Raw genomic sequence first — 20,970 nt, forward strand, 5'->3', positions numbered from 1 at the left:
TGATTTTACGGGAAAACATGTTTTATAGACAGAGTGCTGATCGACCAGGGGAGTTTGACTTCTGCTTCCTTAAGTGAGAGCTGCCTCTCTCCTATTGACTGACAATCAGAGCAAGAGATGAAAGCTAAGAGATGTGGAAAAAAGGGAGTAGTAAAAAGAAACTGGCAGATGGCTCTATAAGGCATATTCGCAAGCCTTGCCGGACATGGGTAATACAGAACGGCGAGTCCTTGTGTTCGGGCACAAATTTCTGAAAATGGAACGCACAGGAGATAATGGTGTGTTCTGAATGGCTTCTCGTCCTCCGTCATCAAGATCTTCCTCTCGTCCTAAATATGTTGCGTTCAAGTGGAATATTTTGGTTCTGGAGAGCGATTAGTCTACTCTCGGGTTCACATATTGATGAACCTGGACTTAATTTTAGACCTTTCTTCTCTCCTTGACCAAGGGAGCACAACGGGTTTTGCATCGATAAACAAGTCCCAAGTGCCCAGTCAAAGTGTTTCTCTCCTCTTGCTGCCTCCCCTTCCCACAGCTTCCTGGAACTTACCAAGCTTTTATGGCATTGATTTTGCAATTAGCCTGTTAACCCTCTCGCCCCTTCTAGGCTTGCCAGTGCTACTGGGCCGAGCTGTCAATCACTCAAGTCCAGACCAAATGGCTGACATTGCATGTGAATTTGGCGCTTGAGACAAGTTCAACCCATAGTCGTGATCACTTCTGAACATTTTTTTGTATAAATGTAACTTTTTAATCCTTCGTAGCAAGCTACCAACATGTAGACTTACATATTATGCATTTTATATTAGTAATAGAGTAAAGCCTTTCCAAAAGTTCTTTGAGAAGACCACCCCTCATCCAGATGAGATTTCTTGTGATAGTACTACTATATCTGTGCAAGAGAAGATCATCTTCCCCTGCCAAGAAGACCACCACTCAATACAATTTTGGGTGGTTTTCTCAAAGAGATTGCATTTTACTTAATTCTTAATTGGTTTCTGTATTAAAAAATGTTATTAATTCATCCTGGTGTAATTTTTTTTTCTTATTTTCTTGCAGATCCAAGCCGTATTGGGTGCAATGAACTCTACGCACAGAGCTCGCCATGGAAGGCTGTGACACTTCTGTCATCGCTGGGAAGGACAATGGATGCAGCGCTTCTCGAAACCAAAAATGGACTGAACTCAACAGCGCCCTCCACCTCGACCAATCTGGCAGCATGGAGCAGCCCAACATGGAAAGCCGTGGGTCTCTGGAAAGTCTGAGTGGCTCATTCAATGAATGCGTCCCTGAAAGCGCTAACCCATCCGGTGCCATCTCGCAGTCTCCCAGCAGATCAGTCTGTTGCAACGAATGTTCGTGCTCCTTTCCTAGTTTACAGGACTATATGGAGCACCGCTGCCCTGGTTCTCGGCCATCTCTGAAGGAGGACAGTGAAAGCGATGTTAGCGAGGAAGGGGAGGAGGAGAGTGACGTTGAGAATTTGGCAGGTGAAATAGTGTATCAACCTGATGGCTCTGCTTATATAGTGGAAAGTGTCAGTCAGCTGATCCAAAGCAGTGAAGCCTGCGACAGTACCCCAAGCGAGGCTCTTCTTTCTCTCTACAAAAATTCCTTGCCTAATGCAACAGGGAAATCTGAGGAGACATCCTCGGTGGGCCCTTCTTACCCCCAAATTATTAACACTTTTCACATAGCCTCATCATTCAGGAAGTGGTTTGAGAATTCTGACAAATCTTTCCTGGATACCTCAACCCTTGCGGGGGTAAGCCCCGTCCTGCACAGCTTCCGTGTTTTTGACGTGCGCCACAAAAGCAACAAGGATTACCTAAACAGTGACGGTTCTGCCAAAAGCTCTTGTGTATCCAAAGATGTACCCAACAATGTAGATCTGTCCAAATATGATGGCTTTGTACTGTATGGTAAGAGGAAACCCATTCTAATGTGTTTTTTGTGCAAACTTTCCTTTGGCTACGTGCGGTCGTTTGTGACCCATGCTGTGCATGACCATAGAATGACTCTAAGTGAGGACGAGCGCAAGATTCTTAGCAACAAGAACATTTCTGCCATCATTCAAGGGATTGGGAAAGATAAAGAACCTCTTGTTAGTTTTCTGGAACCAAAAAACAAAAGTTTTCAGCATCCCTTAGTTTCTTCTACCAACACTACTGGACCTGGTAATAGTTTTTATGGGAAATTTAGTGGCATTCGCATGGATGGCGATGAAGCCTTGCAGGCTAGCCTAGCACTTCTAAAAGACAATGACACTATTTCCAGTGGGGCAGATCAGGCACAGCCCAATGTTGTGTCTCAAAATACCCTGCTTAATCTTGGAGGGTTGACAGACTCCTCTTTCAACACCACGATAAACCCCGTCTCTTTAAGTTCCTCAGGCTCTTGTACAACCAAACCTTCCTCTAGTAAGGAACCCGAAATGTCGGAGCTTGAGAAGCACTCGATGGGGGTACAAGAGGACTTATCGGAAAGGATGGAGGCGGATGATGAGGAGGAGGAGTTGGAAGAAGAAGAGATGGAGGAGGAAGGTGATGAGGAGGGGGAGGATTGCAAAGCACTGTTTCCACGCGGGCTTGAGGATGACTTTGTGGACAGGCCTCAGGACGAGTCTGGGGTGTTTGCCGAGAGCAGCGGCAAAAAGGACCTGGCTCTCACAAACCAAAGTATTTCTAACTCTAATTTAATGCCTAATATGTCCCTGCCTATGTCAAGGGGCACACCTTCTACATGTTCTTCTTCCTTCGTTGTCTTTGATGGTGCAAACAGGAGGAACCATTTAAGCTTTAACAGTGATGACGTCGATGCCAGTATGGCGGGGGGAGGGAGGAAATTGGACTTTGTTGATGAAAGTGCCAATCGGGACAATGCCACAGCACCTGAACCAAATGAAATTGCAGAGGGAGAGGATGGAAGCTTTGCCACCCACCACCAGCATGCCGATAACCCCTGTGAGCTTGGTGTAGGGGATTGCCCTTCTGGGAGTGGTGTGGAGTGTCCAAAGTGTGACACTGTACTGGGATCTTCGCGCTCGCTTGGTGGACACATGACCATGATGCACTCTCGGAACTCATGTAAGACTCTTAAGTGTCCAAAGTGTAACTGGCATTACAAATACCAGCAGACGCTGGAAGCACACATGAAAGAAAAGCACCCTGAGCCGGGTGGTTCTTGCGCCTACTGCACATCTGGGCAGCCTCATCCCCGTCTTGCCCGGGGAGAGAGCTATACCTGTGGTTACAAGCCTTTCCGCTGTGAGGTCTGTAACTACTCCACCACTACCAAAGGCAATCTCAGTATTCATATGCAGTCGGACAAGCATCTAAACAACATGCAGAATCTACAGAACGGAGGGAGCGACCAAGTTTTCAGCCACACTGCCGGGGTTGCGGTTGCTGCTGCCACTGCGGCGGCGGCAGCTGCTGCTGCTTCCAACATTAGTAACTCTTGCGGGGCCCCTTCACCTACGAAACCAAAAACCAAACCCACCTGGCGTTGTGAAGTGTGCGATTACGAAACCAATGTCGCTAGGAACCTGCGCATCCATATGACCAGTGAGAAGCACATGCACAACATGATGTTGCTTCAGCAAAACATGACCCAAATTCAACACAACAGGCACTTAGGCATCAGCAGTCTACCCTCTCCCGCCGAAGCCGATCTCTATCATTTCTACCTAGCACAAAACATGAATCTGAAGATGGACAGCCCAGCGAATGAGTCACCATATATAATGGGTGGGTTCCAGCTAGATCCTACCAGTCCTATGCCAGGGATGGCTCCCACAGTAGGTAAGAAGTGATCATTTGATTTCTACATTGCTGTATTGAGCTTGCATGCTTCATGGTCAACAAGTGATAGAAAATATTGCTATTTTGGGAGGGGGTGGGTTTTTTTTACATGCAAAATAAGAAAATGTTTGCATATTCTATATAGTACAAGTCTCATCACAGGCGGCTGAAGTGACAAGTGTAGACCAAGTACAATAAATATGACAACTAAAGTTAACCAGCTGCCCTAAGCATGTGCCTGGTATGGTCATACGATAAACACAGACCAACCTCAATGGATATGTGCGCTGCTGTGAGAGCGGGTCCTGGACTCCATTTAACATGGCGTTCACTTTTATGATGAAAATCTGATTTTATCTACACCGTTCTGTTTATTTTACACGTCAGGCATATTCTTGAGATTCCATCGAGCTTTAACTGCGATTGCACATTAACAGTCTGGGAATGATAATGTACAGTAGTCAGTCGAGAGTTGAGCTCTGGGGCTTTATACACCATTGTCCACCCCTTGTTGAACCTCGCTGAGATGCTTATTAGCCGCAGATGGTAAAAACCCGCCTATGAACTTCAGAAAAGATCCTTGTGGTTTCATATGTACTGAAATTATTAAATAACACTGGGGAAATTTTGGTTTTGGGCCATGAAGACGCAGATGACCAGAGCCAGCCAAAATTGGAACTATTAGATATTACAAATGAATATACCTCTGCATTGACGCATTAAGGCCGAATCCAGATGTCCATGAAACTTGGTCCGTGTACAAACTGACTGAATGAAGGTCTCCTGACCTAAACTTGACAGACTCATATGTGCCTAAGAGGCTATCAAATTTAGGTCAGGAGACCCACAACTGGTCCATACATCGCAGTCGGTACTTGGATGTTAATTCACTGATTTCTGAATAAGGCCTACAACAGATGAAGTTGGTAACATGGATTATATCCTGACAATGGCTTGTGTCAATGCAGCAAGTTCTTGAGATTGAAGTTCTGAAAGCAAAAAAAAATGGGCAAGAGTAAGGATAAAAGGAACTTTGACAAAGGCCAACTTGTCATGGCTGGATGACTGGGTCAGAGCATTTCCAAAAAAAGGCAGATCTTGAGTGGCTCAAGGAAGGATAAATGGTGGACTGGGGACAGATGGGCAACTAAAGCCGAATTCAGACATCTTTGAAATCCTGTCCATGTACGGACCTAAATTTACGGTCTTGGCAAAGATCTGTTTATGAGGCTATCAAGTTCAGGCTAGAAGACCCAATGGCAGGTCCAAGCTTTGCGATTCGTATTTGGACTGTTTTCACGGATGTCTGATGGAGACCAAAGACTTATTGATTTGATTTTGGAAAAAGGGCTAGTTCATCCTGATCCCACACAAGCTACCGTGCCCCAAATGTTGAATCTCTACAGAGGTCTTGTGGACTTCTTGGCTTGGCGGGTCAGAGCTGTGTTGGCAGTACGTGCGAGACCTGCACTCTGTTAGGCAAGTTGTTGTAATGTTTTAGCTGATGGTTGCATGTGAGATCTAGGGATACATAAATACAGGAAAGTAATGTTTGTTTTGGATTGTTTGTTCAGTTTTCAGCTATGACAATTTCTTATTTTTGTTCACTTGGAAGTAGGAGGAGAAATCCCATTGGACATGCGGCTGGGAGGTGGACAGCTGGTGTCAGAGGAACTCATGAACCTGGGTGAAAGTTTCACGCAAACCAACGACCCTTCCCTGAAACTTTTCCAGTGTGCAGTGTGTAACCGCTTCACTACGGATAACTTGGACATGCTTGGCCTCCATATGGGAGCGGAGCGCAACCTGCCTGAAGAAGAATGGAAGTCGGTGGTGGGAGATTGTTACCAGTGTAATTTATGTCGATATAACACTCAGCTGAAGGCCAACTTTCAGCTGCATTGTAAAACTGACAAGCACGTTCAGAAGTACCAGCTTGTGGCTCATATCAAAGAAGGGGGCAAGGCCAACGAGTGGAGGTTGAAATGTGTTGCCATTGGGAACCCAGTGCATCTCAAATGCAACGCCTGCGACTATTACACCAACAGCCTGGACAAGCTCCGTCTGCACACTGTGAACGCCAGACACGAGGCCAGCCTCAAGCTGTACAAGGTAAAATACCCACGTAAAGGCGATAAGGGAATCACATATGCACACGATTGTTAGTCCTTTGCTCTACTCGGTCAATGACCATTGTGACTAATGATAGTGCAAAGATATTTTATGTGCTCTGATTTGTATTTTTTGGTGATAGACGGCAGCAATCAGTATATGGATGTGAACATTTTGGTTTATTGCGGAGTCCAAATTTCCCCTGTGTTGGAGGTGTGGTTGTCTATTCCTGCCAGACATAAATAGAGCTCGACCTGACTCAATCAGTCGTGATCAGCCAATAAATGAGCAAAATTAGTGTCTGTTTTGTGCAAAATGTGGATACATCAATCACTGTTCATCCATTTACTATTTTGTACAATGTGAGAAAACTTAACAGAAAAATATATATTTACAAAGTTAAAACCCCTTTTAAAAATTGCATTGAAAAGTGGTCTACATTATCAGGGAAGATGGACAATGTGCATAGTATATGGCAAAACTGAAAATCTGGTCTGGATAAGGCTACGTTCCCACACTTGCTTCATTTTACCGCTATGGATGTCAATGCATAGAAGAAGCGGGGACGCTGCATAGTAAAAGGTGAAATTGGCACCGACATTCTGAATTGACACGCTGCGAATATTGAACCTGCTGGTCCCATCAATTACACTACAGATATTTTTCACAGCATGTACATGAGAATTTTTTTTAGAACTTAAAACGCAGTGGAAATCTGCTCTGTTTTTGCACCCTGGATACTTTTTTAAAGAGGTTTAATTAAAAAAAAAGAAATTAATAATATAAATATTTTTTATATCATTTTTATTTATTTTTTTCTGCCATCACGTCTCAGTCTCCTTTCCTGGCCGGGATCTAGCTCTCTTAACAGCTCGGTGCTGTAAGAATAAAGGCAGTGAAAATCCCGTAAATAGCCTTTTGCTCGCCCCATAGAATTCCTCCAGACGTTTTTATTGATTTTCACTGGACTTAAAGCCTCACCCTCCTCTCTAATCATTCCATAATGGCTTTAGTATGAACGGTCAGGTACAGTTCCCCATAAATCTCGTCTGGCTTCTTCCACCTACCTTCCATATCTCCCCTACACTCTGCTTAATGGGAATGTCACAGCGCAGCGTCTCCCCATCTCCCCCGACTCTCTGACCACACTCCTGCGAGGGAGACCAGGCCGAGGACGAGAGTGGTCCTCAGACCAAGAGTTCACATCTGAGGTGGATTGAGATTGATTGCATGTTATGTTTCCTCTTGCAAATGTAATCCATTAGGCTGGCACATCTATAATCAGGTTAGAGCAGAGTTAACTGCATGTAATCAACTTCTACACTGTCAGATACCGAAAATCCCTCCAGATGCCAGAATAGTGTGCAAAACAAGACCGTGTGCATCCAGGAGTAAAAGTCTCTCAGTGGGGGCACAAGTCCGAGGGGCCACGTCTGGAAAGACAATTTAGAGCTTGAAAAAGAGGCTGCAATCTGGTTTTGGTTAAAGGTGAATATTGAATCACTTGGCTTTTATCCCTGTTTGGTCCCTGACAACATCTAGCCCCTAATGACGTTTTAACTTTTTTCTGAGCTGACCATCTAATAAGGAGCGAGAAAAATCTTCGGCGGGCCGTGCAGTCCATCGGAGAGACTAGAGTAATCTTCTGCCCTCGGATCTTTTTAGATCTTGTGATATTACATTACTGTTCCGGTTATTTTGGCTTTTATCCTTGTTTGGTCCGACAGCATCCAGTCCCTAATGACATTTTGCCTTTTTTCTGAGCTGACCATAAGGAGCGAGAAAATCTTCGGCGGGCCGTGTAGTCTATCAGAGTTTCGATTAATCTTCTGCCCTCAGTTCTTTCTAGATCTTGTGATATTATATTAGTATTCTGGTTATTTTGGCTTTTATCCCGGTTTGGTCCCTGACAACATCCAGCCACTGATGACGTTTTACTTTCTTTCTGTAGTGACCATCTAATAAGGAGCGAGAAAAATCTTCGGCGGGCCGTGCAGTCCATCAGAGAGATTAGATTAAACATTTGCCCTCTGAACTTTTTAGATCTTGTGATAATACGGTACATTACTGTTCTGGTTATTTTGGCTTTTATCCCTGTTTGGTCCCAGACAGCATCCTTCCACTAATGACGTTTTGCCTTTTTTCTGAGCTGACCATCTAATAAGGAGCGAGAAAAAATCTTTGGCGGGCCATGCAGTCCATCGGAGTGATTAGATTAATCTTCTGCCCTCTGATCTTTTTAGATCTTGTGATATTACATTACTGTTCTGGTTACTGCTATTTTTTTTGGTCTCTATAGCACAGGCCATGTTTTCACAGAATGATGCGCTGCCGAGAAGGATGATCTTCTGTGCAGCACAAAAAATCATTTCACCGGACGATCAAGCGGTCTGCTCGTTCGTCCAGTGATCAGCAGCCTGTTTAGACTACACGATTATCGGGAAATAATAGCTCCCTGAAACTGTGCAGTGTAAATAGGCCTAAAGTGTTTCTTTTTCCTACAGCGCCACTACAGGGCAAATTAAGCATTACACAGCGCCCATTCAAATCAGTAGTGTAATGTTGGTCAGGACAAGTCCTCCTGAAACCATAGATGCTCCTTGTATCTGTTCTCCGCTCAAGAGACAATGATCGTAAATGGGCAACAGATCTATTCACGGAGTAGGGGATGTTCGGGAATGGATTTACCAACTTGATCATCCCTTTAAAAAAACAAAATAGCTTAAATTCAGAGTATCTGATTAGAGAACTAGCAGGAGAAGAACAAGTTAAAACAGAGGCTAATTACGCAATGTGTAGAAATGAAAATATTTGGGCCTGTGAGCTATTGTGGGCTCACTTCTGAGCACAGAGACCCCCTATGTGTCCTTATGCTGTTCTGTATAAATGACTCTAATTATTTGGCTTTGGATTGCATTGTGCTTAGTCTCTGTGCCGCTCTTATTGTTTCCTCCATACGAACGCGTGCTTGTTGTTTTTTGGACATTTTATGTTGATGTCGGTGATGGCCGCCTCCTGATCTACCGTCTAGCAGGCTGCAGTTTATCATTGATTCGATGAGGTTCAGGTTGAAGTCCTTTTAAGTGTTTCCGACATAGATCCAGATGGATAACTGTATTTGCTATAGGTAATTTCTCACTGTTTTACAGATTTATTACATATGTTATATTGCTATGTCATAGGTTAAGATGCATTTTTCTAGTGTGATTAGTAAAGAAGTCTGTGCCGGTATTCCCTTTGCTTTCCAAGGATCACCACTATGGAGAGAATGGAGGTTGTTCTTCACCTGCTGCCATGTATAGATCTGTGTGTGTGTAATGATTACCTCTGAGCAATGTGCATCGACCTACCGTGCAAGAGAAGAGGTTTCCCCAATTTTACCATTAGTGCTCCTAACCTTATAGCCTAACATCTCCATAGAGCGTCCACATTGACCGATAATTCTTTTGGTAATCGGCTTGATCTTGGACATCCTGTCGTTGCACCACGAAAGATCTCCTTTTCCAAAATCAATCGTTTCCAACTTTTGAACCTTAGTTTAAAGCCATTGTCCTTGCAGATTGGATACAACAATCATACATTAAAGGGAACCTGTCATTAGACTCATGCTCAGCAGGAATCGGAGTCCGGCGACGCGATGGTCAGCAATGGACTATAGGGCGAGACCTGACTAGTCCGATATGGCACACAGCCGGCTTCTCACCGCCCCGCTCCAGTTGATTGACAGCTCTCTTCCTATATACACATGGAAGGGACCTGGTAATTAACTGGAGCGAGGCGAGGAGAAGCCCTTCACCAGAGTAGTTGTTTTTTTTTTTCCCTATATTGCCCGGCCAGCTTTTCAAAGTATGTAAAACATACCTGGCTGCATTTGCACAGCCAGGCTCTGATTCATGTTGCTCGTTGTTTGGGCAGCACTAATATAATGACAGGTTCCCTTTATGCCAAACTGATGGGATCCTGACCACTGAGTCAGTATCAGTCCTTAAAATTCATGGACACCTTTTGACATGGGATAAAAAGATTTTTACATATGTCAGTGCTTACCCTTTAATTACTAAAATTGCACTTACCTTCAGTCTGCAATCTTCATTCTTTCATTCATTTTCAGACTCCCGGAAATGCAATTTTTAGCCTGACCCAATTTAGATTTTTGTCTTATAGGAGTGTCTGTCACAGTAATATAGGCTGGAAGTTAGGTCTGTGTGTATCCAGGGTGCTTCATATATCAGCACAGCTTATATCCTGCACTTATTACCTCTTAAAGGGAATCTGTCTTCCGATTTTTTTTTTTCTTTTTTTGTTTACCCCATCTGAGAGCAGCATACTGTACGGGCAGAGACACTGATTTCCGTGATGTGTCGTTTTACAGGGTTGCTTGCTGCAATTTTGATAAAATCACTGCTTTGTCGGATCTAGCAGTTCTCTGACTACTGGGCTCTGTATAACCCTGCCCACACCACTGATTGGCAGCTCTCTGTGTACACTGTGCATAGGCAGAAAGCTGCCCATCAGCGGTGGGGGCATGGTTGGACTACCTTGCAGCAGGCCAAATAGCTCTTTTGTGATAATCTCCTGATAAAACTGTGATTTTATAGAAACTTCACTGATCAAACCAGTAAGTGACATATCGCTGGAATCGAGGTCCCTGCCCCTACATAACGCTGCTCTCAGATTAAGTAGCAAAACCCTGGTAACAGACTCCCTTTAAGGTGTTTCCACCTTTTCTATAGCCAGTTTTCTCTGCCCTCCATGAGACTGTACATACTCCCACCCTTGTCCACATTCTGCAGATATGTATACAGCCCCCTCCTCAAACCAGCTACTATCTTTACCACTGAGAGAAGGAGGGGAGGAAGAACAGAGAGGCGTCATAACCAGGAGCAGAAGCTATGATGGATTTCTATCATTTTTTTGGCAAAGCACTCCTCTAGATACAGGACTTGCACTCGACAGCACCAAAATTATAAATTATTCATAATGAAGACTATTTAGAAAGTTTCCTAACTTTGCGCTTACAAAGCAAATAAACAATAAAAAAAAATTAGTTTGAAAGTTTGCATACCTTTTAACTTAGCCATATATTAGAAATTTTGGATGACTGAGAAGGACAATTTAGACTTGATTTACAACATTTTTAGTGGCATTTTTTTCCCTAAAACTTTGAGACGCTTTACAAAAAAAAAATGTGATAATTTCTAAGGTGCCAGAAGGAGACTTAAAATCATTTCTTGATAACCATTTTTGCTTTTCCATGAGCCGAACAAGTGTAGGATATGCCGACTGATCTCTTGAAAAGTTGATCCGCCACGATGGATTTTGTTTTTAGCAGTGATTGAAAAGACAAATCTGTGTTCAATCAATGGAAACTCAAAGTAGACCACGAATCACATTGGCTTTATCCAAAATGTGTCGTTTTAAAATGAGGCCGTGTCGTTGTCAGGGCTGTGGAGTCTGAGTCATGGAGTTGGAGTCGGTGTCCATTTTGGTCGAGTCGGAAGTCAGGGAAATTGAGGTGCCTGAATCGTAGAGTCTGTGTCCATTTTGGTGGTGTCGGAAGTCAGGGAAATTGAGGAGCCCGAGTCAGAGTCGGTGTCCATTTTGGTCGAGTCGGAAGTCAGGGAAATTGAGGTGCCTGAGTGGTAGAGTCGGTGTCCATTTTGGTGGAGTCTGAGTCGGAAATCAGGGAAATTGAGGAGCCCTGGACTCGTCGGCAATATGAGCGACAGTAAGTGGCAAACAATTCGGAGAAGCAACCCTGTAAAATCCGCAACATCTGGCCTGGTGCCGCCACAGGTCTCTGCCTTGGCGGGATGATTCTAGTAGCAACGAAACGCTCCTGTAAGCCCATTTTCCCATCATGGAAAGCGGTGGCGGAATAACAGTTGATATGTTGATTCAGCATAATTGATGCAACCTCATTTCCCACAGTTGATGAGGATTAGAGGAGCCTGGTTTAACAGTCTCATTTTCTGGTCCCAAAGCACACTTGTTTTAATGTGTTTCAGTTAATGAGGTAGCGGGGAGGAGGAGGAGGTGTCGCTGAACGTACGCAGACCTCGCGAGTCCCAACGTGCCACATTCCTCAGATTGATACGGCTACCAGTTCTGGTTTTGGAGGTCCGAGCAGCCGGGACTTTACCGAGCTCGTTATGATACGTTTCCCTTTTTTTTAATATCTGCGTCTGCTCAGTGTTTCTTCTCCTGGCAACGTTCCTTCATGTTTGTCATATCCAATAGACTGGGGAATGACAAGGCTCAGGCCTTCAGGGACCGCTCTGACAGATAGGCCGCATAAAACTAACAAAACGCAGGCGCTCGAAACTGGCAGCTTGCAACCATATGGGGAGCTTCTGTTTGTCTAGTGGGGAAGGTGGAGTGTCGGCTCTCACCATATAATGGGCCCCGGCTCAGCTACAAGTGAAAGCTGTTATCTCTGGACTGGCACAACTCCAGTCCCCCTTGGCACATGCCGGCTGACAGCTCCACGGCAGCACGTGACTCTTTTCCCCAAGGCAAAGCCACCGTTGGTTTAAGTAGGCATTAAACAATTACCCGGGCTTTACTGCTCCTCACCTTCCGCAGATTGGCTCTATAAATTGTCAGCCTGCTGACATTTTAATGTGAATTATGTCATGTGGTATCCCCTTTGATTCGAACATGCCTCAGTTTGTAAATACATGAGGCACTCAAAGGCTTGTGGTTAGTATACACACAAGAGGCCTCAGGGTTTTTGGTGGGGGAAGAGCGCAGGCAATGGCTCTCTCCTTCTTCCTTATTCTCCCTCACTCTCTATCCGTCTGCATTTTTTTTTTTTTTTGCGCCGACCTCTATCTTAAAGAGACAATGCAGTTTTTTTTTTTTTTGGGCCTCTATGTAATCATCCCTCGGCAGCGGGCGCTGCAGAATGAAGCTTCTAATCCTGCACAAAGCTGCTTTGCTCGTGTCTGTTTATGATAAATTAGACGGGGAAACTTGGGTGTGATTTTATTAGTTCCCACTCGTACATGCCTCCTGCTCTCATTTTTGCAGGGAGAAAAAAAAAAAAAGAGCAAAAGCTGATTTTTGCAGATTTGCAAGCTTTACGTGTCGAGCTGGATATTAACAACTGCGCTTTTTTTTTTTTTTTTTTTTTTTTTTTTTTTTTTTTTTTTTTTTTTTTTTTTACTGAAAGGCTCTGTGGAAAAAAATATATACACCGCGAGCCCTGGGGGCGTGCAAACTTTATACCAGGGCCTAATGTTCTCAAGACATTTTGGCCACTTACGGTAATGAACTTTTATTTTGTCTGTCTTTTTTATTAATGATCATTTCATCCACATTTACAGAGTTATACATTTTCTTCCATAATCACAGTCTCATACGCCAACCCCATAATATGCGATTTTTGTTAGGCCTATGCAGGCTTTGCCATTATACCCTTTTTTTGTTTTTTTGTGGTTGATACGTTTACTAAAACCGAAGATGAACGAATGGATAGCAGGACTCTAGTGCGGCAGCTAGGTTTGGACTTTGTGGCTATTGGACCAGTGCGCTACGAACGGTCTACTGCCTGCCGGCATTTCACCGCAACAATGAAGTCCCGACGAGTCGGTTAATCCAAAGAGGAGCCGCGCATGACAGCAGGAAGGAGGTAGTTCGTGGGGCTTCCATTTAGTGGACATGGACTACTGACCAGGCCGCCAATCGATTCTCTCTTCGCTACCTACAACCATTTTCTCTACTGGTGCCTGAACCGTCGTAATTTATTCCATGCCATAGTGACGCCCCTATAACTTGGCACCGGCGAAACTCTGCACTACAGACACTGTAAGGGTACGTTCCCTTGCTGCATTTATTTATTTTTTTAAAATTGCTGCAGTTTTATTTTGAAAAAACATGGCAGAAAAAAACGAAACACCGCAATCGCGTCCCCATACCATAAGGGTGAACTGACGTGACATTTTTCCACCTTGGATTTGTCTTCCATGTACATATAGTACATGCAGATTTGCAGTAAAATGCAGAGGGTAAAATCTGCAGCTGCACATTTCCATGAAAGTCCTGTGTGCCACCCCTCCATGTGCACTATACCATTTTTACATTTATTCCTTATTTATAAGGTAGACTTGCATCATCACGGCCCATAGGAGCATACGCAGGTAATGGGTTAATATTTGGTCTGTAAATGCAGCCTCTCCCTTCTTTCTGATGTTTTTCAGCCACTTCTGTAGTTGCAGACCTGTCCAGGCTTGCAGTACGTCAGTCATGGGAATAAGCCAGCGCAGGGTCATTTTAGTTATGAGGTTGGGACAAATGCGTGTAATTTTTCTTTTTAACTTTTTTTTTTCCTGGGTGTGGAGGTCCGTAGCGCCCTCCCCGAGCCTTTTGTGCTTTCCTCCAGCGACCAGGCCTCCTGTTTATTTATCTATCCGTAAGCATCACCTATTTCTTCCTCGTCGCCCCAGCTGGGATATTGCCAGCTGGCTGTCAGGAGGTTGCTAGGAAACATGCAGGCCTCTTCGCCGTTTCCTAAGGACAAGGCCCTGGCTCAGCATTATGAGGCCTGAAAACAGCATGCATCAAAGCTAACACAATAGAGACAAGGAGAAGGCTGTGACCCCAGCCTCATCCTCTCGTACCCTCCTCCCCTCACACTACAGGCTTTCTGTGCATCCAAGCTTCTTGGAAATTAATCTCCCGGAATCGGTGGCAGAGGTAGCAGATGTCTGTATAAGGTTGCACTTTCATTTCTCGCCTGCTCTCACTTAAGTTTTTTTTTTTTGGGTGAGTGTCCGATGATGTTTGGATTAAACAGTGGAGGGGGTCTGCTCACCCCTCGCTAGGACAACACAGGCCTATTGTTTTTGTTTTGCAAGCCGCTTCTTTTATCCTTGTGGTCTCCAGCTCTTAACTAGGCCTCAGCCTTCACCTTTGTAGGCACCTTCAAAACATGGACTCCAAAATGTTGGCATCTGCTCAGGAAAGGATAGGCAAGACGAAGAGGGGAGGTCGCTTGCCCCGGCGAGCGATTCCTTCCTCTTGTCTCAGTTGCTTTAGGCAACATCTTTTTTTATCAGAGGCGATAAATCTCTCTAAGGGCAGCGGCGTACTTAATTTCCAAAGCGTGCAAGACCCACCAGTGAGAAGAGAGAGAGACACTTACTCAAGGGATGAAACCTGGCACGGCATTGATAAATGTTATCCTCACTTCCAAGCACAATTAACGCGAGAAGAAGGCAATCCAAGATGGAGCTAATTTGGGACCGTATTGTTTTGTGTTAATCTATTTTGTTTTTTTCCCGTCCCGGGAGGGGAGAGGCTTAATGCTTAGTGAAGCATGCATAAACTGCAAGCTCATTAAGAGATGGTCTGTTTATCAGCCTCCACTAAAGAGTCCGAAGACATGCTCAGGCAGCTACCGGCGCAAGTTCCCTGTGGGTTTCGGCCCCTCCTCATTAAGTCAGTTCTGGCTATTGATTGGGAAGCTGTGTTTGAAGGAGTCTTACTTAATCCATGCATTATCTTGACAGATTGATCAGACCTGATTGAGAACCTCTTAAAGGAACGAGCAGCCGTAATGGGAAAGTTGGACTCTGTCATCCGTTAGGGGTGATTCCGGTAGCGAGAAGAACAAGCTGACATCTTGGAGCAATTGTATTTACAATTAACATGGCTGAAAACGATTGGCCGTATTGATCCCCCCCTTCCTGCAATTACATATCCATTGTTTACATTCCAGCACTTCAGTTATAAAAAAAGGAAATCCAATAATTATTGCATTATTTAAAGTTAAAGTGCCGCAGACTTTTCGCTCAGGCTTTGTGATCTCGCTTGATTTACCGCGCGGTAAGCTCAGAGACGCTTAATCTGAAAGTCAAAATATATCGGCTTTTAATGAGACTTAAAAGAAAATTAAGACTCAAATGTCTCCTGATTGACCATTTTGTCCTTTTGGCTTAAATTTGAATAATTATCTCATTGACCATTGTCACAGTGCGAACCGCAGGTTCCCGGGGCTGCGACTGCTTGACCTGGTCATGATATATGTGCTAAGTGCTAATCTCTATGAAGAATAAATGTGCCCAAGCTCCGAGACAGATAAAACTCATCATAGGTTATTTCTTGGCTGAACGTCTCAGGAAAACAAGGCTTGGAATATTTTTTATTTTAAAGTCCGAGGCTTAACTTAGGAGGTCAGTTCAACATTACCCACATTACTGCTGCGTAGGAGATGGCTTAAAAGAAGTCCCTGGTTTGCCAAACCTTACAGGTATAATGTCAAAGAAACCTTAGAAGCATTGAGGTTTCCGAAACTTTGTGAGATCCATTGTAGAGCCAGATCATGACCCGATAGGTTATGGTCTATGGTCCAGTTTGCCAAGACTTGATTGGAACCTGGATCATAATGGTCCAAGGTCAGATATTGGCCCAGCATCTAACATAGTGTTTGGCTGGGTCTATTCTAGGGTGAGCCATAATAAAGTAATTGGTGATCATGACTTGATCTTGACAGAAGTTTTCAGAAAAACCCTGTCCTCAGGGCACAGTTTTTTGTTTTTTTTTATATATAAAACAACCTGAGCTTTATTTACCCTCCCTGGGTCCAGTACTGAGTCTTCACCACCACTCCCGATGTTCACGTCGACAGCGCTGCAGCCAGTAACTGAGCTCAGCTGCTCTGCCTTAGTAGACGACAGAGTCACTTGGAACCACCGAGCTCACTGATGGGCTGCAGTGCCACAGACAATAAGAGACATCGGGAGCAGTGGTGGAGACTCTGCACTGGACACTGGGGGTGGGTGAGTAAAGCACAGTTTGTTTTTCAAGGGATGGGGATTTTTTTCTGGAAATGGAAAACACCTTCAAAGTGAACCCGGGTAATCGTCACAAGCAAGGACAGTCTAAAGGTTTGAAGAACCAACTTAGTGGTCATTTTAGATATCATTGCCCTGAATGCTGTGTTCATTTGCCAGTGTTTTGCAAGATTCCGTGGCCAAATAACCCCTACTTCTACCCCTACAAGCCCAGAATTATGACGCTGCAGGTACCCTGTAAGTGCCATAGCAGGTACTTCATGGACTTGCCATACTGCAGACTGGGAAACTAACTTCTAATCTAGACGATGGAGATGTCTATCAGCTGGAGTACGGGTGACCATACACCTTAAATTGCTGTTGGCCAACAGCTTTTCGATTAGTCCCCCCTCCTCCATACATATGCACATTTGGCTTGCCTAAGCAAGCTTGCGGGGAATAAGCTACTGGTAGACCTCTCTGTTGGGGGTTTATGTTCCCTGAAAAAAGGAGGATTGGTCAAGTTCAAATCCAACATGTTCAGTCCTTACGATACCACCACAGACATTAGATGGACGGCGAGTTCAGCCAGCCTTCATCTATAGGATATATGCACTGCAACTGTTTTGGAACTACTTGTACCCCTTTCTATGTCTGGTTCATTTTTTAATTTTAAGTATTCCTATTCCTTGTTCGTCGCCCCTCCGATACCTATTCCAAGTCCGTTACGCAGGACCACTTATTACGTCATATGCATAATCGCTGCAGAACCTGATGGGGGTTGCGCTCTGTACGGTACTCTGAGGGATAGACGGTTCCTCGGCATTGTATTTATTGCACAGTGGTGGCCTGGCTGACCTGTGGTTACTTGTTAGAGATCCTCTGCGGTGGGATTACAGCTGAAACCTACTTAATCTCCTAGAAGCCCTTCTTGTCAATAATGACTGCTTGGCTTGCTGTCTTTCGGCGGAGAGGTTATTTATTTGGTTGTGTTTTTGGCTGCATTTTATAAGTCACTTTTGGCTTTCGCTCCGCTTTAAAGCTTGAGGGACCCATTAGATGTTTCTACAAAGCCCGTAACATTTATCCTAGTGACAGGTCATCTTTGAGTCCGTGGTTCTGGACCTTTCTTTACTCTCGGTCCAGGGTTTAGTCTGGGAGATCAAGGGGGCAGGAGAGCAATGCTAACCTAAAATAAATGACCAATTACAAGACTTTTCTTTGAGTTAATGGATCCATCTGTGCAGAATTCAGCCACACAAATCTTTAACTGTATCAAGACATCTTGGTACAATGCATCATCCTGCAGCTCACAGATGATTTCCACTCTTTACAGATTGAAGCAAACCCTCAGCTGTGAGAAATAGAATACCTCTGAAAGTACATTAATTACCAGCACATATAGGGACAAAAAAAATTTATTTTTGGAAGCCACCATGCTTGCGCTAAAATGTACAACTTCTCTTGTAAGTAAAAAGATTTGTTCTACGCTTGTCCAGCGTCGATTGGACAAACCAAGACAGTGAGAAATTTCTTGGCCGGCACCCTGGATGCCTCTTCCAATTACCAGGCCATTCGGACGTACATCATTATTTCAAGGTGGCCTCGCAATCGGAAGAGATGCCAGTGTTCGAGTTCTGGCCACAGACAACCAAAGTTGACTCCATTCTTAATAAATTTCTCCCATGATGAGGAATTGTATCGTAAGATATTTTTATAAAGTTGCAGAACTTTTTAATTTTAGAAGCTTTTAACGTAAAAAAAAACCTTTTATCGAATTTGTCAACAGGTAGGTCACGGGGCTGTGCCAATCTAGTCCAGATCTCCAGACTTGAAAGCCTTTAATAAGTCTATTTCTTTCCTACACCCCGCTACTTAAACGCTGGTAACCCAGCAGAGTCCGAGTACTTACAAGTACAGAATTACCTTTGTGTCCAGCTGTTATACAGATCTCCCGGTGGTGCGCACCACTGTGATTATTCGTTGCATCCTTGTCTTTGCTTCTAACCTGGCACTGCTAAAAAAAAAAAAAAACTGCACTTGGTGCCACCAATATGGGCACTCTGGGTGCTAGCACGGACCGGTGTCGTTTGGTCGTCCGCCTTTATTGACGAGCCGGGCCAGTCTGATTGAGACAGGGGGGAAGCCTGTGTAATCCGTTTCTTTTGATTTACTGAGGTTTTTGTCACATTGGCATTCATGATCAAATCATCTGCCTCTTTCCTTCAGCAGTAATCTTCATGCCACCTCTCTTAACCTTTTGGTAGACATGTGCCAACATAACAGTAAAAAGCCCGGTGGGCACTAGTGCCCTCAGTTTTACAGGGATCATAATAAACCCACAAATAATTGCATATCGCTACATAACAGACCTTGGCACGGACATAAAATACTAAATACGCAATAAGATGCTAATAATTCATCGTCTGAATACCTAGACATCTGGCAGGCTTATGTGGCTTGTGTGCTTTGGGTTAAAGATTTACAGCAAATATAAACCATATTTTTCTGAGTAAAGGGATGCAAAAGCATGTGGTTCTTGTCTCTACCGGCAGCCATGTATTGTTTTAATCAGCGAACCTACCTGCAATCTAGGACTTCTTGTCCGAAGCCTAGCGGCTGCGCAGACTTGCTGGCGAGGGAGCTGAGGGTTTCTTTGTGCAGAACTGATCAAATTCTCTACTCCAGATCCCAGGAAAGCTGGGTGATCGCTCCTTTGAAAGTTGGAATGGTGGCCGCGTTGATTGTCACACAGCTTTTCCAGAAATGTAGAGTTTTACAAGGAGTTTTTGGAGCAGAAACTGAGTGGAAACTTTGAGTTTCTGCTCCAAAAAGACTTGTAGCCTACAGCTTACATTTAGGCCAGTTTTAGATGAGTGAAAGAGTTGACCCTGGTTCACCATTCACATCAGTAGTCAACCGACTACCCACTGAACCAGAACCTTGTTTACCATTACCTGCTGGCGTTCCTGGCAACGTCACACCGGGTCTACTAATCAGAAGAGGCACCGGAGATGCCAGTAGGAGGAGGTTCGGAGGGCTCTGGACTACTTACTGCTGGATCCGGGTCCTTCAAATCTTTTTGCTCAGCTCTAACAAGTGAGTTAGTGGCACATTTGTGGGACTGCTTTACGGATACAAATCCTGGCACGACCATGGGTCCAAGGAGCCAAACTGACTGCTTCATTATTTAAAAGGTCAATAGTTATTTCTATCTCCTCTGTCACATTCATGCCATTTCTTTATGGCTAGCAAGCACCCAGTGTTTGGGTAAATGATGCCGCTGCCCAGAGAGCCCTATTCTGTTGAGTATTGGAACTGTGGCCCCTTTACTCTCTGGATTGGTTAGGGTCCCTCGCTATTATTTTATAAGCTGGAAATAACCCTTTAACCGCATCTAAAGGAAATGTTTCATCACAGACAGTCCCTTTTAATATGAAAGACACCCGGCAAACAGTTAATTGCTCATTTATCCGGAAGCCATTACTGCAGGGGAAATCTAGTGTTACAGCAGCCATTGAGAGGAATGGCTATCTTTGTAGTATATGGACAGTCATGCTAGTTAGCAGCTGTTCACACTGGTTTCATAGAAGGGGGTCATGAGCGGCAGAGCTGCATGACCCCCATATTGCACTTTCTTTATACTGTAATTGTGCAATTTTATCCAGACGATTGTCCTAGAAAACTTTGCACCACGTGAGCTGGCAATCTAAAGATGTCCCACTGGATGTTTTTGGAGTCGGCCCATACGGCCATTGTGACGTGAACTGTTTTATTTTTTTTTATCGATGGACAGGGAGGTGTCACTTGGAAATATGAGCCTTTGCTTGAGAGGAAAATGAATGATGTGCAGGGCTGTAGCCAGGAAATTCCAGGCCTGTCTGCAGGTGGTGGACCGCTGAGGATGTAACCAGCCGTACACTTTTATGGACTATTTGGAACAGGACTGGGAGGACAGCTGCTTTCACATAACTTTTTCATTAAAGAGATGGATTCTCCAGCTGAAGACTATGTGATTTATGACCTGAGGTTGTGGAGATCTGAAAGAAGCCGAGAAAGAGGCCTCTGTGCCTTTTGGGAGGGGATAGGGGGTAGTGATGGTGGTGAGTGTGTATACATGTGTACGGGGCACTGCGGAGTATAAATCAGCCCTTTGTTACTTTATTTTGTAGGGCTAGGATTGCAAAAAAAATTACCGCTGCTCATTACGAGGCATTTGGCTTGATGATAGCGGCCACCATTATTTTATTTTTTTTTGGTCCTGACAGTATACACTAAAA

General features: G+C 44.3%; 1 protein-coding gene across 3 annotated transcripts in view; it reads left to right on the forward strand.

The window, feature by feature from the left end:
- ZFHX3 (zinc finger homeobox 3) overlaps window positions 1-20,970 on the forward strand; it is a 253,250-nt gene that overhangs the window by 198,662 nt on the left and 33,618 nt on the right. For 2 of the 3 annotated variants that reach the window (XM_073659266.1, XM_073659265.1), the window contains 2 exons: window positions 1,060-3,803; window positions 5,419-5,915. In XM_073659266.1, the coding sequence (XP_073515367.1) occupies window positions 1,106-3,803; window positions 5,419-5,915 (3,195 nt within the window). In that variant the 5' untranslated portion in view covers window positions 1,060-1,105. The remainder of the gene's footprint in view (window positions 1-1,059; window positions 3,804-5,418; window positions 5,916-20,970) is intronic. The other variant, XM_073659267.1, reaches the window with a different exon arrangement.

This window comes from Phyllobates terribilis, unplaced genomic scaffold (genome assembly GCF_046119375.1).
Source record: "Phyllobates terribilis strain yellow unplaced genomic scaffold, ASM4611937v1 Scaffold_13__5_contigs__length_258822181, whole genome shotgun sequence".
Taxonomy (NCBI): domain Eukaryota; kingdom Metazoa; phylum Chordata; class Amphibia; order Anura; family Dendrobatidae; genus Phyllobates; species Phyllobates terribilis.